General features: G+C 37.8%; 1 protein-coding gene across 3 annotated transcripts in view; it reads right to left on the bottom strand.

Annotated features, from left to right (window-relative positions):
• The window catches only part of LOC108331574 (DNA topoisomerase 3-alpha), a 44599-nt gene that overhangs the window by 10502 nt on the left and 6801 nt on the right, over window positions 1–27296 (bottom strand). For all 3 annotated transcript variants that reach the window (XM_052876375.1, XM_017566347.2, XM_017566348.2), the window contains 11 exons: window positions 17229–17408; window positions 17015–17143; window positions 10694–10768; window positions 9421–9510; window positions 9192–9296; window positions 8316–8350; window positions 5295–5424; window positions 3461–3513; window positions 3292–3388; window positions 2568–2606; window positions 1562–1640 (listed from right to left, as the gene is read on the bottom strand). In XM_052876375.1, coding sequence (XP_052732335.1) covers window positions 1562–1640; window positions 2568–2606; window positions 3292–3388; window positions 3461–3513; window positions 5295–5424; window positions 8316–8350; window positions 9192–9296; window positions 9421–9510; window positions 10694–10768; window positions 17015–17143; window positions 17229–17408 — 1012 coding nt within the window. The remainder of the gene's footprint in view (window positions 1–1561; window positions 1641–2567; window positions 2607–3291; window positions 3389–3460; window positions 3514–5294; window positions 5425–8315; window positions 8351–9191; window positions 9297–9420; window positions 9511–10693; window positions 10769–17014; window positions 17144–17228; window positions 17409–27296) is intronic.

The following is a 27296-nucleotide window of genomic DNA, read 5'->3' as shown; positions in this document are numbered from 1 at the left end:
GTACAAAAGAACTAACTAACTCCCTGTACAGTACATCCTTTATTTATAGTAATTTTCCCCTTCACACTTCTTGACTAACGGTCAACAACCTTTCCCGCTTTCTAATCTCCTTACCCTGCACTCTTTTCATCTTCTTTATTTCATATACCTTTAATACTCTATCAAATTCATGGTTGAACTTAGATGTGATAATGATTGGAACATCAATGACATTGGAATTTTGGGATTCCAAATTATTGGGTTCAGAATCTGGTATACAAAAACCACTCTCATATCGACCACCATCCAAGCCTCTAGATCTAAAATTGTAGGCAATAGCCAATGGGCTCCCTTATGAGGATAAGACAATATCACACTACCATGGGATCAAGCTTCAGTGTTCCAGTCTTGAGGACAAGGTTGTTTTGCAGCGGCGTGTAATGATAGGATATAATGTGTAAAAACCACTCTCATATAGACCACCATCCAAGCCTCCAGATCTAAAATTGCAAGCAATAGCCAACGGGCTCCCTTCTGATGATTAGACAATATCACACTACCATGGGATCAAGCTTCAGTGTTCCAACCTTGAGGACAAGGTTGTTTTGCAACGTGTAATGATAGGATAATGTGTATGATAGGAGGAAACATATTAAGAAGTAGTTGTGAGTTAGGTTGTTAGGGTGAGTGAGGTTTCCTTTATATAGTTGGGGGGTCCTAATATGGAGGGCACTTTTGGATAATTTTGCAGATTGAGCTTTAGCTCTTTGTGAAGGGGAGTTGAAAATAAGAGTGATTTATTATTCTCAATCATAAAAAATACATTCTGATACTCTCTATTTGTAATAATCTAATTCTCCTAAAAAGGGAAATAGAGAAACTAGGAAAGTAAAATAAAATAAAAGATTATATATCTATTTCCTCTTAGGAAGATTCTAAAGATATTATCTCAAATTACAACAAGGGGAAACCCTCCTTGGAGGAGAGAGTGCTCTCCTATTTTGTGTTCTTCTCAGTTTATACAATAAAGAATATTACTCTTCCTTCTCTTTTCAGTTCTGGATTCTTAACAACTTCAGATAGCATATATTTTTAAAAAGGGCTCCCTCCGATTAGATTTTAAGATCTTGTAGGCAAGTTGAGAATGATTGATATTCATTTACCAACTTGAAGAGGAATATTGTAATTAGAGGAAATATCTATAGAATCTTCTTAATTAGAGAAAATATCTATAGAATATTCCTAATTAGAAAAAATATTTGTAGAATCTTCTAGATTATTTTTCAGTATATTGATTCCTTATTTCTGTTTTTAAGAAAAATAGATTGCTACAAATAGAGGTAAGGAGAATGTAATTGATATGAATGAAAATAATAAAGTCATTCTCTTTTTCAAGTATTATCATATTCAAGGAAATAATATTGTTCGAAATTTCTATTTCTTTCTTATCTCACTTAAATCCCTATGATTTCAACTTAAGTGCTTATAGTCTTTAAATTCAAGACTTTATTATTCTATTAAGAAAAAGTGGGAAAAGGCCAGAATCCCACATTAGTATCTTTGATTAAATTAAGTCACAAACCAGGAGTACAAATATTGCACGTATTGGTGGTCACAACCGCTTCTGACAGTGATCCAGGGAGCCAGACAGCATTCCTACACTGTTCATTTATTTGTAGACATCAAATTTATATTAGCATGTGTCAGTTGTGATCTGAAGAAATAGACACAGGCAACAAGGGAGGAAAACCACAACTTTCACAAATCAGTTAATATGAATTTGGAGAGGATAAAAATCAGATATCTATCAGATTTTTAACGATGCCTACTACAACAATACATTTAAAAATAGCACACTGGAGGAAACTATTTTCAAAATATTATCATCAATATGAAGAGGTATTCACAGGACTATGCATCTTAAGTATAAACTATTGAAATTTAATTTGTTTACATGTCCCAACTTATTGGTGCATATATAGTCCCTGTTATCTATCTTACAGAGTTAATGAGTGTTTTACTCCTGTTACTTTACATTTTTGTACAGCAATAGATTACTCTTTTTCATGCAACCAAGTTATAAATAGCAGTTACTGTTGAGACGTACATACATGTAACTGTTGGAAAGTGTCACATCCCCCGCCCCAAGTCTTGGAGTGGGCTTATATGTCTGTTAGATAATTTCACTTAATTTTTAAGCTAAAATCTAACATACAAGAGCCTATAGTTCATCTTGGTAATCGTCTAGTTCAGCAGGCAACTGTGGAGGGGGAATGTTGGGAAGTCTCATCACCTACCACTTGGTTTTAAACTGAAATCTAAAAGTAACTCAGCTGTATGGGGTTTGACTCATTTTACACAATGACAAGTTCATGGGGGAATTACCCACATTGTCTGAAGCAGGAGTACTCATTAGCCACCAAGTTGAAACGGCCTTTCATACCAGTTCGTTACAAAATGATGAGCAATTAAAATTTAATTTTACTTTTATTTACGTGTTTCTTTCTTATGTCCCGGAGGGCACAGTAAAATATGTTGTAACTTTTAAAAGAGCAATTAACAGATACCTGGAAAAAGAAAAAACCAACCTGAGGGTAACCCAAGCATCCAACCATAAAATTGCCATCCTGGTAAATGATAATATAAAAATTAATCAGATAAAAGGTTATGCCTCTATTCCATTTGTGAAAATAAAGAAAAACGAAGTATAGGATTAATTCCCCTGGTGTATAAAATACACGTTGGGTAACATATTTATAATAAAGAATAATACTGAAAAATATGGACTACGCTCAAATATACATAATATTGTAACTAACAATATCGAACACCTTTCAAAACTATAAATACCATAAAACAAAAGGCCACTGTGAATATTATGATTACGGAAGCCCTCATACACATTAGCAACGAAATTCAGCAAGTATACACATAAGAAAATATGCAGCTGCATTCAAGAAGATATGATAAAACATTTATTACTTAAAACCTAAATTAAAGTAAATCAGCCAGATAAATCCTACTGTCTTTTATATAGTGTTTTACGTTCCAGGCATAAAATTATTTACTACTACCAACAACCTAAATTCCACACGTAGACTCCTAGTCTCATGTCATTGATTAACCACTATATGATGGAATGGAATTGAACATGAAATGCACATGATTGAGCCATTTATTTAATTCCCAAAAATGTCACCACCTAATAAATCACATGAAAAGAATAAAAAAATTAACACTAAAGCTCCAAACTCTGTTTATTAAATGTAACCATTCCCTTGGTAGGGAATCACAACTACCGAAAACACATACTCGATTTTTCCTTAGCACCATGTCTGATTCTTGACAAAGTCCGCATCGTCGAACAACCCCCATTGCATGTAGCTCATCATTGGCAGATCTACTAGATCTGCAATAGCAATTGAAGATACCTATTAGCATTTTGCATAAGGAGTCCATATGACTGAAGGATGAAAGATACCTTTCAAAAAATATTGCCATGGCTTCTAAAAGTTTTCCTTTATTCAATCTTGCCTGCATATATTTACAGATTATCAGACATTGAAGTTCAAAATCTACATAACTGAATAAACTTGGTTATGAAAGATTTCAAATAATTGAAAAGGCAGATTGAATCGAAAAACTGTTACCAAAAAAATTGCAATTGAAGGCAATAGATGCCAACACATCGAAAATTCTAATTCTGCTCATGATTCCCCCACAAAAAGTCCATAAAGTGTGGAGAAAAGACATAAACTCAGTTCGAGGCAACAAGCATCAGGAAAGTTAGACTGCTGTACCAATAAATTTTATATGATCATAGAGCACATCTGACCCGACAAAATGACATCTAAGGGAGTTTTAATAGTTCAGAAATAATTAAATGCACAATTAGTAATGCATTGCTGTTATACTCTCAATAGATATATCACTTGTAACAATTATCCCATCTATAGAAATTTCTTGCTTGCATAACTATTATACTCAACCCTCCACTATATTCCCTACAGTTTTAGCTTCAAATCCAAAGCTAAGTTGCTCTCACTGTCAAAGGATAGGGAAGACGCCAGTCAACTGGCATTCAGGATTGATTCCATGGAGTCATTAGACACAAAAAGGGCCAAAGTACAATTTTAATCTTCCTTTAATTCCTGATTCCCAAGTTTAATCTCCCTATTTTATTCCAATGTTTTTAGTACCCTATTTCAGAATTCCGCAATTTTGATCAAATATTCAAGTTTGTAAATGTTTCTTTATTTTACACTTTGCATTTTAATAATTAAATCTATTCTTAGTAGTACTCTAAATGAATATATTTGATTTGATTCAGTTGAATAAAATTAATCAGAAAAAAAAACACATATAACATTAAGAATTAGACCAAAATTTCTGTTTTATAAGATGCAAGGACTTAAACCACAAACGAAAAATAGTACAACCTATTAGAAAGTAGGTTTAACTTTAACTTATCCTCAATAAAATTGGTTTATAAAATGAAGATTGACCCCACTTATATATTATACTTTTGACTTTATTTCTAGTTGATATGAGATTTTCAACATAACCGAACCCACAAACATGGACTCGTCACTGAGCTCCCTTCACAAGGCATGGACACAAGTCCACATAGAATTTTGTAAATGAAGTCCTCCACAGGTTTAAGCTATTAGAAAAGTACAACCTATTAGAAAGTAGGTTTAAGCTTAAATTATCCTCACAAAAATTGGCTTATAAGAAAGGATTGTCTCCACTTATATACTATAATTTGACTTTATCTCCTGTCGATATGAAATTTCCAATATAACCCAACCCACAAACATGGACTCACCACTGAGCTCCCTGCACACGGCATTGGACACAAGTCCATATAGAAGTTTGTAAATGAAGTCCTTCACAGGTCCCTCACTAGGGTTCCATAAAGGTACATACAGGTACCTGTAGTAAATTCTCAAATACTTCAAGGACCTAGAAAATATTTGAAGAAGAAAACTGGTCCCTAAACTATTTGAAACTTTGCAAATAAGTCCATGTAGTTTGCAGAATCCTAGCAGGGAACCTATTAAAAGAAGTCTCAAAATGTTAAGAGAAACAAATCAATTTAACCATTATAAAACAAACAACCAATGATTATTACTATCTAGACGGGTGACTATTATATGATAAGAAACCTAAAATAGTTTGCAACCTCAATGATAAAGAAAATTTTGAAATAACAATTCAAAAATTTCATGGGACTACAGAACTTCTGAATAATCAAACATAGGTAACAAGTAATAACTTAAAAGCAACTGAGCAAGAAACAAATAATTGCTTACATCTAGGAAACAAGCCTCCATCAGCTGCAAGCTAGTTGCCAAAACGTCAGCTTTGCTTTTATTTCCTTCACTAACAAATTTCATGTCACGTTCCATAACTGCTCTAAGATAAGGTTTCCATAGTTTGTACCTGAAACCTCAACGGTAACAAAAGGCAAAGGCACAACAAAGTCTACGTTAGGTTAACGGTGTCACAAGGTAGAATGCAGATATGGAAAGCAACATGCTCAGTAAAGAAAAGGATGAAGCATTAAATGTGAAAATCACTTTTTGGATTCAACCGCAAACAAGGAATATAAATTATAAAAACTAAAATATTTGACAAATGAGTTCTGCTTTAGCAACAATAACAACCAAAATAATTGAGTCAACAGCTGGAAAAATATTAACCACGCTTTGAACACCATCAATCATCTGAATAATTATTAGGATGAACCATACATTCAACACCTTTAGCTGAATGGTTAATTGTCCTTAAACTAGAAATAACTTCATTGATGATTCATCTTTTTTCTTTCCTAATTGTTTTCAAAAAAGAAATGATTGCATCTATGTTAGGACTTGGAAAGTATATGAAAGGAGAAAGAGAGTAGAAAAATAAGGGAGAGTACCTTACTGCTGAGTAGTAAAATGGGGCGGGAAAGGTGTCTATATAAGAGACCTCTTTTGTAGTTTCAGGGGGTTAGTGACTACATTCATTGTACAAACCGGTTGTAAACCTGGTGACCGGATTTTTGATTGTATTCTTTGTTCATTGGTTGTGAATACAATACGTTTCTTTTTACTCATTCTTGTTTTGCGATTCTTGGAGCTTACTGGTGAGAGAGTGTTAGGTCTCTAACTCAGATACCTAACAAAGTGGTCTGACCTGCCGGATCCAAATCAGAGGGAGAGCAAGATGGAAGGGACGTTACATGCATTGGAGAACAGAATTGAAGGAAGAATGAACGGGGTGGAAGGATGGTTGGAGCATATTGAAATGACCGTGGACGGTTTAAAGGCGGAATCAGCGGCGAATCGTCAAGATTCTATTGCGATGCGCAAAGATATCCAAGAACTGATGAGGATCATGGGTGTGCAAACCAAACAGACAAAAGAGAACGGGAGCCAGGGGTCCATCAATGGCCAACGGAGGGATCGGAGGGACGATGTGGAGGGAGAGAGAGACGGAGAGCGCGGTGAAAATCACGGCGGGTGGTGAAAATGGGTAGAATTGCCCCTTTTCGAGGGTTTTAGTCTGCTAAATTGGATCAATCGCGCGGAAAAAATTTTCGAAGTGCAAGGTGTCTCGGAGGAGGAGAAAGTGCGATTAGCATACATTAGTATGAAAGGGAGTACAGGATACTGGATCCGGGCTTGGAGAACGAAGGCCAGGAACCAATCCTGGGAAGGGCTGAAGGATGCGTTGGTAATGAGGTTTGGGGGTCGAAACAGAGGGTCAATCTTTGAGCGATTAGCGGCGACTAAACAAATGGGGACAGTGGATGAGTTCGTCCAAGAATTCGAGGTTCTGGCAGGGTAGACGAAGGGGTTGCCGGACGAACAACTACTGGGGTATTTCCTCGCGGGCTTGCATGAGGATATACAAAATCAAGTTCGAATACAAGATCCCCAAGCACTGATGGCCGCCATGCAAATCGCCAGGGACGTGGAGGAAGCTTGCAAGGGAAATAAGGATGGGGGCTGGAATGGAAATAAAAATCCATCAGCGTGGGGGCAGAGTGTAGGCGGAGGAGGTGCGGACGCGAGAGTCGAACCAAATCGGAGCAGTGTGGGAAAGACAGGGGGAGCGGAGAGCGTCGGGTGAGTCAAGAGGGAAGGACTCTAGGGCCAGACGCCGGACAGGACCGGGATGACCGGGGGTAGGGACAACAAGGGGAGGGGCGTCAGAAACTTACCCTACCCGGAGTTCTTGAAGAGACGAAGCTTGCGAGTGGTGATATTGGGCGAGGATGAAGAGGAGGATATGGAAGAGACTGACGCGGACATGGACCAGAGGCAGATGGAACTTTCCTTGTTCTCTGCAGGAGGATTAACACAGCCTAGGAAGATGAAGTTGCAAGGAGAGATAAAGGGGAGAATCGTGCTCGTATTGATCGACAATGGTGCAAGCCACAAGTTCGTATCGCAAGGGGTGGTCGAGGAGCTAGGTTTGGAGGTAGAGGCGACCAAGCCGTATCACGTAAGCCTGGGGGATGGACAGAAGAGGAGGACCCAGGGGCTATGCAGGGGGGTAATATTGAAAATGGGGAAGGTTGAGTAGAGGCGATATTAGGGGTGGATTGGCTAACGAAATTGGGGGAAGTAACGACCAACTGGGGGAACCTCACCATGGCCTTCAGGCAGGGAGAAAAGGAGGTGGTGATCCAAGGGGATCCAACATTGGCTAAAGAGGTGACCATAATGCTGGAAGCTAATAAAAGGCAGGAAGAATGGAAGTCCTTGGAGGAGGAATTGCCACCACCCAAGCCGCCAGACCTGAATTGGAAGGCAATAGCTAGTGGGGTTCCTTCATATGATAACATGAGAATAAAGAGGAGCCATGAGATCAAGCTTCCCGGTTTCAACCTTGAGGACAAGGTTGTTCGGCAGCGGGGAGTAATGTTATGACTTGGAAAGTATATGAAAGGAGAAAGAGAGTAGAAAAATAAGGGAGAGTACCTAACTGCTGAGTAGTAAAATGGGGCGGGAAAGGTGTCTATACAAGAGACCTCTTTTGTAGTTTCAGGGGGTTAGTGACTACATTCATTGTACAAACCGGTTGTAAACCTGGTGAGGGAGGTTAAGCTCCCGGATTCTTGATTGTATTCTTTGTTCATTGGTTGTGAATACAATACGTTTCTTTTTACTCATTCTTGTTTTGCGTTTCTTGGAGCTTACTGGTGAGAGAGTGTTAGGTCTCTAACTCAGATACCTAACAATCTAACTGACAAAATAGAATTCCACTCAAGTTAGGTCAAGAATATATTAATAATATTAAATGAGATTAGAGACACTTTTAAAATCAATAGAATTACATACCCCATGTCATCATAGCCCATGACAAGTGCCTCACCCTGCAATAATATCAAGCTCGTCAATAATAACAATGTGATACGAAAAAATACCATCATTTTTTTTGTTTATGCCAGTGCAAGTGCATCTTTGAGAATTAGATAGATGATAACTAAGCTATTAAAAAAATGATTCTTCAATGAAAATATTCATGAAAATACAGTAACCTTTTCAATTTTTTGTTATATTGATCTACTTCTATTTTTATCCAAGTAAAAACCACAAGGATACAACTAAAGCATATCTATGAAATTAATAATCATGTCAAATCCCACATCACTCTGTTGTGCAGCTCTAATGCTCTATAGATAATAAAATTAATAACAATAGACAATAGCAAGACTTAATGTCATGCTATGGTGAAAGAATCTTTTAAGTAGACTCCATGATAGATTATTTACTCTTTGTTCATGTTACTGTATATTTAATTGTTGTAAAATTAAATGCAGGAACACATAGAAATTCTAATCACTAATAAGTCTGTAAATGTATTAATTAGTTCACATATATGTACGGGCACGGTCAACTTCTCAATGTTCAGTGTAAAGCCTCACTCACATAACTGTCAATTAAGCCAGATGGTTGACAACTTAATATACACATTCAGTGGTCAGCATATTCAATTTTAGAATAATACTACAACAGTGTAGACAGAATTGATTTTATTATATGAAATATTCACGTAATGACCTATCTATTGTTCAAAGCATCCTCTTCTAGCCCAATAATCTTATATAGTAACTCTTCTTAACAAAAGTCAAGACAGCCCAAGAAAAATATGACAAAAGATAGAGATTAGTCACAATTTTCTACTGCAACAGCAAATTAACAGTATGAACTTACAAGATTAGTTGGTGTGAAACGAGTGTTAGCATCCTTAGTTGCATAAAATCGATCAAGTAGCTTCTTGATGTGATCATGCATTGTAGCATCTGTACCAATACCCTCCTAAGAGAACAAATAAAAACAATAGGTATACAATTGTTAATATCTAAATCTAATGGCACATAATTGGACTTGTGCACAACAAAGGATCAAATTTCTAGTCAATCAGATTCTAAATAATTCTTACCTTGTCCATACAACTCAGCAAATCAGCTTCACTTAAAAGTGGTGGTGGGCGGGTTATTCCTGAATCAAGGATAAATGTTGATGGAATGAACTGCAATATCAATAGCACTGGTGAATATTTATTCTTAGATTTTTCAGAAGATGAGAAAGGATTGAAGAAAGGTAAAAATGTATTACTGGATGCTTTGATACACTGTAACACAAGAGTCTATAAAGGAAAATATGACAAGGGTTCAACTGGAGCTGAACTGTTAGACAAACCTAACAGTCAACTGACAGAAAGGAAAACATACACTCCAGCAGGCTCAGAATAAGGCCACCACCCCTATCCTACCTTACTCTAGCATCTTCAGCTAGGATGCAAATAGCATACATGGAAACATGAACCCAAATATTACATCTATAATATGCAGAAAAAGTATCAAAAAATTGAGTCTAGGATTACAAAGGCTACATGAACCATAATCCAAGTGAATGTGTAACATCTTAGACCGAGACCCTCACTACTAAGGTTGGAAATTGGAAGTGTGAAGTTGCATGATTGCGCATCTACAATGCCATAACGCTACCAACATCAATATTGGATAGGTTTTAAATGCCATATTAGAAATAAGCATAGTCTAGGTCAATACCGAAATTTATCTGTAGAGGAAAAGGATCACAAAAGTTTTATTATAAAGTGTAATTTTGGGAGAAGAATATGATTTTTATTATCCTACATTGATCAAAATTACATTACAGCCATGTAAGAAAAGACTATTAATAGAAATTATAAACACCCTCATTACATAATAAATAAAGGAGAATAAAACCCCGTCCCCACATGTTGGTCCATTGATGTCTAGCATGCCCAACTAATGAGGAAAATGGCAAGTGGAGCTTCACACAGAGCTCTGCTGCAACAAAAAGGTCAACTCACTCATGGTTATTAGCACATTAAATAGATACTTGAGGTAATACATGAAAAATCTTATGTTTTGGTAACATTGCCATAAAAACAAAATTTGTCAAATTCCTAAATATTCAGCCCCTAATATGGAACAAAATACCACACAGGAGCTTGCACAAGAATAAGTAATTTATCAAAATGTGCCGTACTGAGATTTGTTGTGTTGAAATTTCATCAGGAAACTGACAATTATGACAATGAACAGCATGTGAGGAAAATGCCAAATGCCAGATATGACACGACAAGACAAAAAAAATAGAACAAAGTCACCAATGACTAGTACAAGAAGGATTTATAAAATCTGATGCAATAATTCAAAGCAAACCTGTTGACCAATAGTATATGTTGGAATCAGTGATCCACCCCATGATTCGTAGTGATAAACATCCAAGTAGTTTTTCTGATCAGATTACAATAAGACAATAACATAATCAGAAAATTTGCAACTTGCCCCTAACATATATGAAATGCTTAGTAAATAAAATTAAAAACATTAATGGATGGACATGCACCACACGAGTTTTAGTAATTCCAAAAACTAATTCAATGCTGAAGTTATCACTAGAGATTTGAGTTCGTAAAAAGGAAAAAAAGTGTTAGTTTGATAGTTCATACAGCAATAAATAATCAAGGAGGTTCAAAATATGATTAAGGGAGCATGAATAGGCAGTTCTTGTTGATGTTTAAGAGTTGAAAAAGAATTTTGAATGATTTCAAACAGCAGTAAAGTTGAAAACAACCAGAACTATTCCTAAATAGGCTTACAGAATAAAATCAAAGTGCAGTAAGTTCGTTGTAGCTTTAAGAGTTGAAAAGAATTTTGAATGATTCAAACAGCAGTAAGGTTGAAAACAACCAGCAAGAACTATTCCAAAATAGGCTGTACAGAATAAAATCAAAGTGCAGTAAGCTCGTTGTAGCTTTAAGGAGATTTTTTCAATCTGCACCGTCACTATTGCTGATTAGTCAGCAATTTACTCACTTTAATTTTAAGAAGGAAAAAAATTGATTCTTAATACTTTATTTCTCTTAAGTAGTGTTGGAAGTCCCACATCGACTAGAGATAAAGCCAATTTATAATATATAAGTGGGTGTAAACCTCATCTTACAAGCCAGCTTTGTGGGGTTGAATTAGGCTTAAAGTCAACTTCTTAATATGGTATCAGAGCTATGGTTAGAGCTTATCCTATCGATATTTATTGTTTGTTGGACATGTTGTTCTACCCGCTATCGGGCCGTTATCGGACCACCTATTAATGTCTAGTCTCATGCATGTGATGATGTCTATACCTCGACTTGACGGGGTGTGTTGGATGTCCCACATCGACTAGAGATAAGGCCAATTTATAATATATAAGTAGGTGCAGACCTCACCTTACAAGCCGGTTTTGTGAGGTTGAGTTAGGCTTAAAGTCCACTTTCTAACAAGTAGATTTTAAACTTAATTCAATCCTACAAGGGGGCCTAGAATTCATTTATATGTTCCAAGCTTGGTACATATGATCTATATGCTCCAGCTTGAGGGAGAGTGTTGAAGTATAGTGCCTTTATTATTATTAATATTTATGTTAGGGCTTTGTTAGGGGTTTCCCGCCCTTTTACTTTTCAGAACTACTATCTCCTATAAAGACAGTAGTAAGTTGTATTAGGCTTTCTAAGTGAAAAATATAAGACTCGTCATCTTCTCTCAACTCTTCAAGTGCATCCACTTATACAGTAAATTGTCCTTGTCTCTAAGATTCTATAAGGGATATCCAACACAAACCTCATGTCAAGGCATCTACATCTCAAGCATGAAACTATATATTTTTTGGAGGCCTGATACAATGGACTTTATGTTTAGACTCTAAATGGCTCTGATACAATGGACTTTAAGTTTAACTCAACCTACAAAACTAACTTGTAAGATATGGTTTGAGACAATCAATAGTATCATCAAGACCAACTTTGATAACAAAAATCCACCTCAACCACCAACAGATTTCCCAAGTAAAGTGACAAGTTCCCAAGTTTCACTACTCCAAAGAGTACTTATTTCATAAAGAATGGCTTGACCCCAACTAGGACAGACAAATGGACAATGGGTACTCTGATGGTGACAATACACCCGAAGAGCTGGTGGAGGTGGGGGATCTGGAGATACACTTGACACGATAGGAGGATCACAAACAATTGGGATAATGACTTGATCAAATGGAGACGCAGCAAGAGAAAGATTAGACCTAAAGTAGAGGGAAGACTCAATAAAGGTGACATCTACTAAATTAAGAGAAGGAGAGAAACATTTATACCCTTATTGTGATCTAGTAAATCCTAAAAAAAGACACATTTATGCAATGTAGTAGATAATTTCTCATACTAAGACCAAGATTGTAAACAAAGCCTGTGGACTCAAATACTAAATGGTAAGGGATGTAGCAATTCATGAGGAAATCAAATAAAATGACGAATTTTATTATCTAAAATCAAAGATGGCATACAATTAATGAGATAATATACACTCAAAAATCACCACAAAAACGTTGAGGAACCTCATCGTGTACTAAAATTGTGCAAGTTGTTTCAACAAGATGTCTATTCTTGCACTCAATCGCCTCATTTTGTTGAGATGCATAAGTGCACATGAGGTTTCATGAAAAATGTCGTGAGAAACCATAAAATTTTAAAAGGAAGGAGAAAGATACTCGCAAGCATTATCACTTCAAAAAGAAACTCCAAATTGAGTTTTAATTTTATTGTAGAAAGACTCTAGATATTTGAGAGAGGTCCGAAAACGGATGACACAATAGGCTTAACAAACAACAAATCTTGCTATGATAGACTTACATAGTTATGATACCATCTTTAAAAGTGGATTATAAGTCTAACTCAACTCTACAACACCAACTTGTTAGATAAGGTTTACACTCACTTATACACAGTAAATCATTATTATCTCTAAGAGTCAATGTGGAATCTCCAACAATTTCAACATGCCATGTTTAGGAAACAAAATTTTAAGCTTGAGAAGGAATAGGAAGGAAGATAGAATGATGGCTTCAAATTGGTAGCAAGAAAATTCAACCATAAAGTATTATAATATGTAGGACCCAAGAAGTTAGAGAATTGAATACATTGTAGGAATCAATTAGTATGTTATAGTTGAAAGTACCAGCCTAGCCAAATGGGAGGAGGGGTTGCAGGGTAAGTCATTAGAAATGCTAGTTTCAGAAAACTATAGCTCAGTTGCAAATGGAAGGGATATATAGAAGTTGAGTCTTTAATTGAATCCTGAGTCCAGTGAGTAATTTCCTCTTACCTTTGTCTCTCTTCCTTCCCAAGAAATAATATTTTGCTTTAAAACTATCACTCACACCAAATCAAAAGCCTTTGAACAGATTCAGAATGTAATCAATAAGACCTGACCTAAAATATCCTGAATCATCTGAGCTAGAGACAAGCGCTCATATTGATATTTATTCCTCGTGACTTGCTTATTACCTTAAGATAAAGATTGCTAAATATCCAAAACACTTATGTATTGGTCTAATGGCTCCCTAGACCAGTATAATCTCTAATTATAGCTTTTAGCTTAAAGGTAAGCACTCTATCCAACAATTGGTATCAAAATCAAAGTCACAAGTTCAATCCTCAGCAAGAGAATTGTTGACGGTAAGATTGTTGAGTTGCATCAGTTGTCTCATGACATAAGTCATAATTGAATCATCACGCTTAGGGTACTACACTTTTAAGTAAAAATAGATATGCTATGGTGATAGGACTTTAAAGGTTTATGTTAAGAGGAAGAATTAAAATAAGAAGTTACATGACAGTTAAGATGGGTTGGACGGTTTAGGGGAGTGGTTAGTAAGGTAGTTTTTATGTAGTATGGGTTTCTGCTGGCAATGTGGGTAATTTGGTTATTTTGGACATGGTGTTTCTTGTAGAAAGGGATTTACTTCCCTTGGATGCTATTGAATGCTTTCTCAGTTTCGTATTTCCTTAATTCAAGTGTTAATTTAAGTTGCATTGTAACATCTGAGTGTTTAATTCTTATATTAGATCAGACAACTGGTTTCTTGTTTCCAAGAAACCTATCAATTTGGTCCGACCTGCCAGATCCAACAACACCGAGAGAATCATGGAGCGTAGAATGAACATATTTTAGAGAGGACAATGGAGGAGACGAGGGAAGAGTCCAAAGCCAATTTTCAAAGGCTTGGCGAGATCATGGAGGATGTGATGTGCAAACTTAAGAATATTGAAAAGGGTTATGAAGGAATCAAAGATTTCGTAAATCGGGATAGAGTAGGAAGAAGAGAAGAGGTGGATGAAAAATGGGAGGAAGAAAAAAGAGAGAACCAGCGGGGGTGGATGAAAAAAGTAGAATTGCCTAGGGAACAAGATAATTACAGTAATTATAGCTATATCCTAGAGAAATATTCAGTACAAGTTAATTACAGTAACTAGGAAAATATTCAGCACAAGTTAATTATAGTAAATAGAACTATATTCTAGGGAAATAATTAATATAAATAAAGCCTAGACGCTATCGTTGAAGGCATGCTTTTGATTATTGAGTTTTGTTGACAGGCAGCTAGAGTCCTATGAGGGAGGTAATGCTCCCAGTTATCTTTGTTTACCTTTGTTTATTCAGATATTACCATCAATAAAAGAGATTCATTCATCAATTATCATTCGTTCATTGTCTTTTCTACCTATTGTGATCGTGTTTAATTACGTCTCCTACACGGATACGTAACAAAGGGCGCGAAACTAGGAAAAAGGATTAGAAGGCAGTCCAGGGTTTGTAGATGGAGATCAAAATTCTGTTAACGGAGGAAAAATAGGAAGGAGAGCAGAATTTCTTCAAGATGTCTTGAAAGGAAAGAAAGAGGGAAAAACAAGTAGGGATGTTGTGAAAGGCAGTCTGCAAAACATCAAGAAAGGCAAGAAATTCTTTGAAGAAGGAGAGTACTTGGCTAATGATGAAGAGAAGAAGAAAGAAAGATATCCACAGGGCATTAACCAAATGAAGAACCACTTTTCCCGTGGGTTGAAGGAGTGGAGTTGTCCAAAATTGAAAGGAATGGCACCCAGGGTCAAACAACAAGGGCAACATATGTTTTTGAAGTTGAGAACATCAAAGGATCACCAAAAGTACACCCAACAGTAATAACATGGAAGAAAAGGCAGTCCAAGGGTTCAAGACCGAGCAACAAATATCCAAGAACCTTTCTTGGGAAGATCTTCCAAAAGGCCTCTGTAGGAGTTGCAGGGGCAGAGAATGCAGCAGCACTTTTGAAAAGTGTGGGGGTAGAAAACAGAGTGCTATTGCTGGAAAATGAGCAACATTTAAACAAGAACGGGGTGGAAGATTACATTCAAGATTTTGAAGAGGAAAAAAACAATAGGAGTGAATTTTATTATGCTATTGATGTTCTGCCTAGTAATAATACGCAACTTTATGGTTTATGGGATATGGATATTCTTTAAATCCATAAAGATATTGGCATTCTTGAGGAGGTAGGGGAAAATGCACGGAGAGTTTTACTTGAGAGTTTGGCAGCAGTAACATGGTCTGGGAGTGGGGAAAAATTCATCCAAGAATTTAAGATATTGGTGTCACAAGCAAGTAAAACACCAGTAGATCAATTGCAGAAATTTTTCTTTGCAGGGCTGCAATCTAACATTCACAATTGGTTGCCACAACAGGATCTAAAGAACTTGATTAGAGATTCACAAAGTGCTCTAATTGTGGGAGAAAGGCCAGCAATGAAGAATCACACTCTATGTAGGGAAGAAAAAACCAAAACAGAAGGGAAATTGGGAACATAAAAATATAGTATGATGGAGGAGGAAGGGGGTGCAACAATAAAGAGAGCTGAAGGTGGAGATGCAACCAAGCAACAATCGATGACATTGGAATTTTGGGATTCCAAATTACTGGGTTCAGACTTTGGTATGCAAAACCACTCTCATATCAACCACCACCCAAGCCTCCAGATCTAAACTTGCAAGCAGTAGCCAGTGGGTTCCCTTCATATGATAAAAGTTGATGAAGATGACCCATGAGATCAAGTTTCACGATTCCAACCTTGAGGACAAGGTTGTTTAGCAGCAGGGTGTAATGATAGGATATAATGTTATAGGTTATAATGGATAATGTGTGCAGAATAAAAGGAAACAACTTAGGAATTAGTTGAGTTTGGTTAGTTGGTTGGGGGGCCTTTATAAGAAGGTAGGTAGCTCTTGTGTCAGGACACTTTTGGATAATCTTGTAGATTGAGCTTTGGCTCTTTGTGAAGGGCAAACCCTTGGAGGAAAGAGTGCTCTCCTATTCTTTGTGTTTTGTTAAGTCTATACAATAAAGAATATTACTCTTTTGTCTCTTTTCAATTCTGGGTACCTATCAGATATAATTAGATTTATTCGTTTGTTAGTATTGATTGATGAAGGTTTCCTAATTTGTAATTATCAGGTATGATTTGATGTCCATAATTCTAGCATTACAATGAAAGTTGTATAAATAGTAATCTTTATAAGTTCGAATGATCAGAAAATATATATTCATCCTTCCTCATAATCCAAATGCTTCAAAATAGATCCAATATTTGTCTTAGATCCCAATATGGGCCATCCGCATCATGCACAATAAACATCTCACCTCTAGAATCACCCTCCCACATGCAGAAAATAGTTCACCAGCAATACCAATTTCAACGGTGGTTTCAGCTCCTACAGCAGGCTTTGAGACACACGCCAAAAAGTGGCGAACAACCAGCTCATACAGTTTCTGTGTCAATTTAAGAAATAATATGAATGTCCAAGCAAAATGCAATTCTTAAAGTAAAAAGAGTGGTATTGGAATCATGTCTGACACGGTGGTCTTGGCTCCATCCAGATTCTCCAGTAGAAAATTTTGTTGGGTGAATGGGTGGATGAGCCTTGTCATCATGTCCACCACCTCTAGGGTTTCTCCAAAGCCCTGTCCCAGGGTCCAACAACCGTTGTGCATATACTCCCCACTCTGGATGCCCTTGTTGTTCTTGCACAATTGTCTACAATTGGAAATAAAAAAGAAAAATGAAAGATCAGTCATTCATGAAAAAAGCTTTACCAAGGATTAAGGGTGAAACAACAATATTGTTAAAACAAGACAGGTTGAAAAACACAAGTCAAAATCTTAAAGCACAATAATTTAGTATGGTGGCTGTAAAAGCCAGATCTTCTTTACCTGCATAAAAGAATATATTTTAATCTATACTACCATATATTACAAAAGAAAATTACCTGACGTGCATAACATCACCATATATTAAAATGTTAAGTGCTTCCTGTAGACAACAAACCTCCTTTATAAAAAACTTGATTCACCTCTTGTTATTGTATTATTCATGCAATCAACAATACAATTTAGACCTACAATTTTTTTACTATTGTACTCAAAACAGATAAAAACGGCTATAAACGGCTAACTCATTAACTGCCTAGACTCCAACAGCTAGTACATTAACTACCCATAATGGCTAATTACCCAGCTAATACAAGTTCATAAAAAACCAAACAAAACTCTCCTATAAACTTAAATGTTTCTTTTATTCTTTATCTCCATTTTTCTATTCTTCATCCCGGCTTTCCACGTGCATTAACTCCTTTCACACCATGTTTGCTCATTTCATAAATAATTGGGTTCTTACCTTTCTTCATGGCCGACTTGTCCTTAATTGGGTTCGTTTTTATCTTTGTGGCCAACTTGTCATTAACTAAGTTTTTTGTCAATAGGTCGAACTCATTTTAAGAGATTGGACCGTCTTTGTCAACTTAGACAGGGACACACTGTTTGTAAGATTGACCATCTCACTCTCTCTTCTTTTTCAAACACTTAAGCTCTCTAGCTTTCTCTTTTTTTCACTCAAACAATCAAGGTAATTGACTCTTAATACCACTTTGAAGAAAACAAACCTCTCTTGTGAAAAAACTTGATTCACCTCTTGTATTATTCATGCAATCAACAATACAATTTATAGACCTACAATTTTATGACTGTTGTACTCAACAAAAAAGAGCGACTATAAACGACTAACTCATTAACTACCTAGACTCCAAAGGCTAGTATATTAACTAGCCACAACCGCTAATACATTAAAGTTATAACAAACCCAACACTTCCAATAACATTCAAATCAATAAGTATAACTTTTAGAATAAATATAGTGTTAAATAGCACTTCCTGTGAGATGATTTGTGTTTTGTGCTAAACCTAGTTACTAGATGTATCTGATCAAATTCCTTTCACTTCCTTCTCATAATTATATCTGTTAAGAAGTGGACTTTAAGCCTAACTCAACCCTACAAAACCGGCTTATAAGGTGAGGTTTGCACCCACTTATATACACTAAATTGGCCTTATCTCTAGTCGATGTGGGACTTCAAATATATCCCCCTCATGCCAAGGTATAGACATCTTCTCGAGCATGAGACTAAACATTAACAAGTGATCTGATAACGGCCCGATAGCGGGTAGAACAACATGTGAATAACAACATTCTTTCATTCTTTCTGGTGTTCTGTGCGTGTGAGAGTGCATTGTGGTTAGGTTTCCCAATTAGAAACCTAACAATTTGGTCCGACCTGTGATCCGAAAAAGGAGGGAGAGAATTAACATGGAAGGAAGGGTTGACAGAAGATTCGGGGTGATGGAGGGACGGCTGGAGACAGTAGAACTTGCTGTTGACGGGATTAAGGCAGAGACGGTTGCGATTCGCCAAGAATTGAAGGAAATCACGAGGATGTTGGGAGGACGACGTAACCAGACGGAGGATAGTCAGTCTTCGGTCAATGCCAATGTACAGCAAGACGAGAACGAGGGAGGAGGAAGAAGCGGGAAACACGAGCACCCTCCGAATTGGAGGAAGAGGGTCGAATTGCCCACATTTGAAGGTCCGGATCCACTCAATTGGATCAACCGAGCCGATCGCTTCTTTGACCTACAAGGGGTAGAAGAAGATGATGAGAAATTGCAGCTGGCATACATAAGTATGGAGGGCAGTGTCGAGTATTGGTTCCGCTTCTGGAAGGAGAAGGCCAAGAACCGATCTTGGGCGAGGCTGAGGGAAGGACTGGTAGCGCGATTTGGGGAAAGAAGCAGGGGAACCATTTTTGAAAGGTTGACCACCATCAAGCAGACCGGGACGGTGGACGAATTTATCAAAGAATTCAAAATCTTGGTAGGACAAACGTCGAAGCTGCCAGAGGAGATTCTGTTGGGGTATTTCATGGGTGGTTTACAGGAGCCGATACGCAGCCAGGTGCGATTACTAGACCCTCAGGAGTTGATGGTTGCAATACGTATCGCGCGCGATGGGGAAGCCCTGCATGTGAGTACGAAAACAGGAGTTGATGGTTGCAATACGTATCGCTGCATGTCCGACAAAACTCGGGCCACACGGGTCCAACAGAGAGTGGAAGGTCAGAGCGCAAAGAAGTGACCCAGGCGAGTGTAGCGGCATCGAACAACATCGAAAACAGAAGCCGAAACTTCCGCAACTTACCTTACACGGAATACGTGAAACGCAGGGAAGACGACAAGTGTTTTAGGTGTGGGGGGCCTTTCGGACCTGGACATCAATGCCCAAAAAGGAATTTGAGAATGTTGATCTTGGCGGAGGACGAAGAGGAGGACGAAACCGCTAGTGAGTCGGAAATGACCCAGCTGCAGATGGAACTCTCGACATGTTCTTTCGAGGGCCTAACGCACGCCGAGACGATCAAGATGCAGGGAGAGATCAAGGGGAGAAGGGTGATAGTATTGGTTGATAGCGGAGCGAGTCACAACTTCATTAATAAAGAACTGGTGGAGGAACTGGGGTTGACCACAACGGATACTAAGCCGTACGTGGTTAGTTTGGGGATGGGTGGAAGAAGGAAACCCGAGGGTGCTGTGAAGGGGTGCAAATTCGTATAGGGGACGTGGAGGTCACAACGAGGGTACACTTGTTTGACTTGGGGGGTGTAGATGTGATTATGGGGGTAGAATGGCTTGCTACGCTGGGGAAGGTGACTCTGGATTGGAGCAAACTGACGATGACCTTCAGCCAAGAGGGTAAGGAGGTGACTATCAAGGGGGATCCTAAACTAGCCAGAACTTTGGTGACTCCGGAGGCGCTATTAAAAATAAAGGAGGTAGAGGCATGGATGTTAGTCTGGGAACTGGGCGAGATGGAGAAGGGGGATGGTGCAATTAACAAACAGGAAATAGCGGAGGACCAAAGAAGGGAGATGGATAAACTGTTGAACCAGCATGCAGGGGTGTTTCAAGAATTTAATGGGTTACCACCGGAAAGACGTATGGCAAACCAGATATGATGGAATCGTACTTGACGTAGTCCTCTTTTTGTATTTTTACCTTTTATAGTTTAGCTCTTAAGGAGCATGGGTTACTATAAATACCCAGCTTCTCTATTGTATTGGTACTTTTGAAATTAATGAGAATTAAGTTTTCTGAAATAGAAACAATTCTCTCTTGAAAGTCAGGCTAGAGAGTCCAAAGACTCCCTCTAGCCACCTTCCCTTCCAAGCACCTCTCTCACTTTCACTTCCTTTCCACCGTGCTTCTCTCTCATCACACATCATCACCGTTATTTCAATCTGCTCGTCCGCTCTCCTTAGCCCTCGTCTTCCTTTCTCTCGCGCAAAGCCTCGCCACACCTTCCTTTCATTGCCATCTCCTTCATTTGCATTGAATCTCTCGCGCATCAGAGAGGATTCTTCATTTGCGCAACACATTTCTCTTCACAAAACCATACTCCTTCGCGTCCCCTGCCTATCGAAGCCTCGCGAGATTCCATTTCTCGTTTCAACCCCAACTTGCACCTTAAGGTAATCTCGCTACAAACCCTAGCTTCATTCATCTCATCTCCAGATCTCTGCTTCCTCTCTATTTTTCGAGTAAAACACCTCTTCCTTAGGTTTCCTTCGATTTCACCGATTGAAACAATATTTTTCACAATTTCCACCGATCAAACCTTGTTTCCCGATTCAATCCATTTTCCACCGTTCAATCTTCATTTTGAACCGATTAATCGGTTAATATTGGGTTTCCTTCTATTTCTAGGGTTTCTATCGAATTTAACCCTCTATTTTTCTTGTTCTTCTTCGAGTTTTTTTTGTTTTTCTCCGCTGCGTTCACATCTGGAGGAAGCTTCGAAGGAGTCCGCGTCGCGTCGTCGACCTCTCCTCGGGCGTTCGTCCATCAAGATACCCCTAAAGGAGGGGGTAGACCCGATAAATGTAAGACCCTATAGATACCCACATATCCTAAAGAATGAGATCGAAAAATAGGTGGCGGATATGCTACAAACCAGAATAATTCGGCCAAGTACCAGCCCGTACTCCAGTCCTGTCATACTGGTGAAGAAGAAGGACGGTTCTTGGAGATTTTGGGTAGACTACAGAGCCTTGAATCGCGCCATGATCCCTGACAAGTTTCCCATCCCAGTTATAGAAGAGTTGCTGGACGAGTTAAGAGGAGCGAGGTACTTCTCCATGGTGGACCTGAAATCTGGATATCACCAGATACGCATGGGGGAGAAAGATATACCAAAGACAGCCTTTAGAACACATTTGGGGCATTATGAATTTGTGGTAATGCCATTTGGCTTGACCAATGCCCCATCGATCTTTCAAAGCGCCATGAACGAGTTGCTGCAACCTTACATAAGGAGATTTGTCGTAGTTTTCTTCGACGATATTCTAGTTTACAGTCAAACATGGGCTGAGCATATGAAACATGTAGGGATGGTGCTGGGGAGGTTGGAGGAGAATAGCTGGGTCTCCAATCAGAAGAAGACGAATTTGGAAGAGTTCAGATTGGATACTTAGGCCACTTGATCTCAGAGAAGGGGGTAGAGATGGATCCAAGAAAAGTTAAAGCAGTGGTAGAATGGGAAAGGCCGAGGAGTGTGAAGGCATTGAGGGGGTTCCTTGGATTGACGGGCTATTACCGTCGATTCGTCAAAGACTATGGCAAGGTGGCTAAAACCTTGACCGAATTATTGAAGAAAGGGGAGAACAAGTGGAATGAGAGGGCTGAAGAGGCGATGAGACGATTGAAGGAGGCAGTGACCACGGCACCCGTACTGATATTACCCGATTTTGAGAAGCCATTCCACATAGAATGTGATGCCTCGGGAGGAGGAGTCAGAGCAGTCTTGACACAGGACAGGAGGCCTATAGCATATTTTAGCAAAGCTTTATTTGTTGGATCATTAAGCAAAATCGATCTACGAGAAAGAGCTTATGGCACTGGGATGGCCATACAACATTGGTGACCTTACTTGTTGGGACAGCGGTTTGTAGTGCACACCGACTAGAAGAGCTTGCGACATTTGTTGGAGCAGAGAATCACGACCCAAAACCAGCAGAATTGGCTGACCAAATTGCTTGGGTATTATTTCGAAATAGTTTATAAAGTCGGCAAGACTAATAGAGCAGCAGATGCTCTGTCCAAGAGAATGGAGGAATCGGAGGAAGGGCAAAAAGAACTGAAGGTGTTGTCTAAACCTTACTAGCAGAGTTTTGAAGAGATGATGAAGGAGGTAAAGGAGGATGCTTATCTGAGGAAGATAGTGGAAGACATCAAGAAAGACCCGGATTCACATCCTCCTTTCACGCTAGAAAATGAGAGGTTGCATTACAAAAGAAGGTTGGTGGTATCAGCTCAGTAACATGGATTCCAAAACTGCTAGCCGAGTTCCACCTAACCCGGACTGGGGGACATTCTAGGATATACAGAACCTATAGGAGGGTGGCCCAATCACTTTACTGGGTGGGAATGAAAAAGACGGTGAAAGATTATGTGGCAGGATGCCTAGTGTGTCAGCAGCATAAGTATCTCACATCTTCTCCTCAGGGTCTGCTACAGCCACTACCAATTCCAAATGCTATGTGGGAAGAAATCAGCATGGATTTCATAGTTAAACTACCAAAGTCGAATGGGTATGATGCAGTAATGGTAGTAGTAGATCGCTTAAGCAAATATGGCCATTTCGTGCCACTGAAACACCCATATTCGGCACGCACTATAGCTGATGTGTTCATAAGGGAAGTGGTCCGATTACATGGAATACCAGCTTCAGTAGTAAGTGACCGTGACCCTTTGTTCATGAGTATTTTCTGGAAAGAATTATTCAAGAGACAAGGAACTCAACTGCAAATGAGCACGGCTTACCATCCAGAAACAGATGGACAGACAGAAGTATTAAATAGAGTTCTGGAGGGATATTTACGTTGCTTTTGTTCGGAACAACCGAAGGGGTGGAGTGGGATTGTACCATGGGCGGAATACTGGTATAACACCAGTTTCCAAGGAGCTACAAAATGTACTCCTTTCGAAGTGGTTTATGGCCGACAGCCCCCATCACTACACAGGTTTATTCTAGGGGAAACAGCTGTGGAAGCAATTGCTCAAGAACTACAGACCCGAGACAAAGCTTTGAAACAATTGAAGTTTCATTTAGTTCGGGCACAAGAGCTCATGGTCAGACAAGCCAATAAGAAAAGGAGGGCAAAGGATATTGAAGAGGGCAATTGGGTATATCTTAAGATCAGGCCACATAAACAAACATCAATGCCATCTAAACTGCACGCTAAGCTGGCGGCACGATATTATGGGCCGTATCAGGTTGAACAAAAGGTGGGGAAAGTGGCTTATAAACTCCAGTTACCAACATCAGCTCGTATACACCCGGTTTTCCATGCTTCCCAATTGAAGAAGGCTGTGGGGGAGAGGACTGTAGAGAAGGAACTGCCTGAAGATTTGCAGGGGGAAGGGCCATCTTATTGGCCTACTAAGGTTCTTGACCGAAGGCGAATAAAAAGGGGAGACGAGGAAGTTCCACAAGTGCTGGTTGAGTGGCAAGAAGGAGGCCGTGATGGAGCAACATGGGAGGATGTCATTATCATACGTGATCAATACCTAGAATTCCACCTTGAGGATAAGGTTGAACATGGGGGGATGGGTAATGATAGACCTTGGTGGGTAATGATAGACCTTGGTTAGTTTACAAAGAGGAGGGAGAGAACTAGATGACTTAACCGTCTTAACGGTTAAGTGGCTGTTAGTAAATGGGTGGGACAAGCTAGTATTATAAATACCTCTATTAGAAAAGGGTAGAGGACTTTTGGGTGATTGTAAGATACATAACAGGTTCTAGGAACTCTGTTGAGAGAGGTTATGCTCTCGGACATTCATTGTATACTAAGATTACTTGTGAATAACAGCATTCTTTCATTCTTTCTGGTGTTCTGTGCGTGTGAGAGTGCATTGTGGTTAGGTTTCCCAATTAGAAACCTAACATGTTCCTTGTTCCAGGATCAATTGATGGGTCTTCTAGAATTATCTCCCCTGAAACCCTAGTTACATTTTGTTTTTCTCTATTGTATTACTAGACTATATCTTTGCCTTCATGATGCTCATCATATCTTCAAGAGCTATATCATCTTTTTTTCGAAACTCCTTCCATAACTTCTGGAAAATTAGTTGTCATGGTCTGCCTAAGTGGAACTTTGGTTCCTTGGCCAAGGTTTCCCTGATCACTTGGAAGAAGATGAGTTTGGTACCTCCGAATCAAATTCAATAGCTTTGTGCTCTACTTTGGCAATTAGTAGAGCCAAATATTTTGAGTACTCTCATATCCTTCAAAACATGTAATTTTTTTCAAAAAAAAAGCCCAAAATGTTTTTGTGAACTATACCCAAGACCTCTACAATTCGACTATTAATTGGCTTCTCTCAAGTAGCCCAATAATGACATGATGACTTTTATTGTTGAAGCTCAATCAAAAGTTAAGGAATTAAAGATGTTCTTGGAAGTTGACTCACTAGATGAGATAAAAAATGAAGAAAGAAATTGGCAAAATTTTATACAATTATAATCCTCTAAGCAATGAATCCAGAATTTTATCATGTTAGAGATCAAATTTTGATTGGTCAAGAAGTTCCTTCAATGAAAAACTTGATAACATGGCTCTTTCGTGTTCCAACACTTAAGAATAGAAATATTCAAGAATTTGTTAAGTCTTCTACCATGGTTTCTACTTGAGGAAAAGGAAGTCATCTAGAGGACGGTGTGGTGGTAGAAGACGTCATCAATGCACATATTGTAAAAGAGTGGGTTACACCCAAGATAATTGTCACTTATTACAAGGCTTCCCTAACCAATATTTCCAAATCTAAAGGTTTTGAACCAAAGTTCTTTAATGAAAAATATCATGAATATTTAAGGTTGAAATCTAACAACCAACCCCAATCATCTACATCTCCCAATTTGTCAATAACTTGCACTTTACAATCTATGGAGAGTCAAAATCCATGGATTGTTGACTCAGATGCATCTAATCATATTTTTGGTAATATCTTTTCTTTCTCTTGTCTCTCCATACCTATAATCTCATTTCATAACCATTGCCAACAAATCTAAAGTAACTTCCAAAGGAATTGGTTGTTCAAGTTGCTCTTTCTCCTTCTTTGTACAAATTAAAGATAGTGCCTAAACTTAATAGTCTCCAAACTTTGGAATGTGAATCATATCAATTAGGAAAAATGGTTAGGTATTCTTTTCCTAATCATTTTGAATCTAAAAGTGACTATGCTTTTTCCATTACCCATTCTGACATTTGGAAACTAAGTAGTATGTCATCTTGTGGTTTTACATATCTTGTTACTTTTATTGATGACTTTTCTACATGTAATTAGGTTTATCTAATGAAAGATCATTCTGAACTTCTATCAATTTTCATGTCTTTCTTTAATGAAATCAAGAATCAATTTGGAAAATTAATTGATGAGTGCATATTTATGCCCATATTTTAGATTTAATTTCAAAATTTTAGTGGAATAATTGTGCTTAAATGATTGATTTGAATAAGATTTGTAATTATTGGCTTTATCGGGTTTGGGAATTAAAGAAATTTAAAATGTGATTTTAGTTGCATGAATTATTTTGGATAGTCTAATGTTTGTTGATACAGCTGGAATTAAAGTTTGAATTGCAATTTTGAAAAGAAAGAAAAGGCTAAAGTGCAATTAGAGGAAATTTCTAGACTTATGTGCAATTTTGAATAAAATAAAAAGGGTTGAAATATAATTTTGGACAAGTTTAAATCTATTAGACATTTTAAAAGATAATTTGGAGAAAATATATCTTAAGATATTTTATTTGATATTGTTAAATAATTACCTTATTTAACTATATCAATAAATATCAAAAGATAATATTTGCCAAATCTTTTTGAATATAGAAAAGATATTATCAAATATTCTCAAAAACCAATTAAATTTGTTAATATTTGGAAGATATTAGATATAAGATAAAAGATCTTATCAACAGAAGATTCAGAGTTCAAGCTCAATCAAGCTTATATAAAGAGGCTCAGGGGAGGTAGAAATCATAACTTATTCATTCTCTCTGACTCCTCCACTGGAAGCCATCATCCACCACTCCTCTCACTTTTATTTTACCATGTGTTTCACTACATTCATGGAGGGGCTTCTAAGAGTCCACTGTAATTTCATTATGGATTCTGAGGTTAAGTTGAATTAATGAATTTTTTTCCATTGTAATTTCATTATGGATTTTGAGGTTAAGTTGAATTAATGAATTTTTTTCCACTGTAATTTCATTATGGATTCTGAGGTTAAGTTGAATTAATGAATTTGTTTCTTTTGATTATTGATTTGAGTTATTCTTCTTTTATGTCTTTCATCTCTCAATCATATTAAAAGCAATGATTTTTGCATCATAAGGTGTTTGAATCTACATGCATATTAATCATATGAGTTCAAGGATTTCTAGGTTTGATTGAGAATCTACTTTGAATTTAGGAACTTTCATATGATTAAATGAAATTTTGCTATCACTTGAGAATGTACTTTGATTGGTGGTAATA

The sequence above is a fragment of the Vigna angularis genome, chromosome 4, assembly GCF_016808095.1.
Source record: "Vigna angularis cultivar LongXiaoDou No.4 chromosome 4, ASM1680809v1, whole genome shotgun sequence".
NCBI lineage: Eukaryota > Viridiplantae > Streptophyta > Magnoliopsida > Fabales > Fabaceae > Vigna > Vigna angularis.
This window is presented reverse-complemented; position numbering and strand designations above follow the sequence as displayed.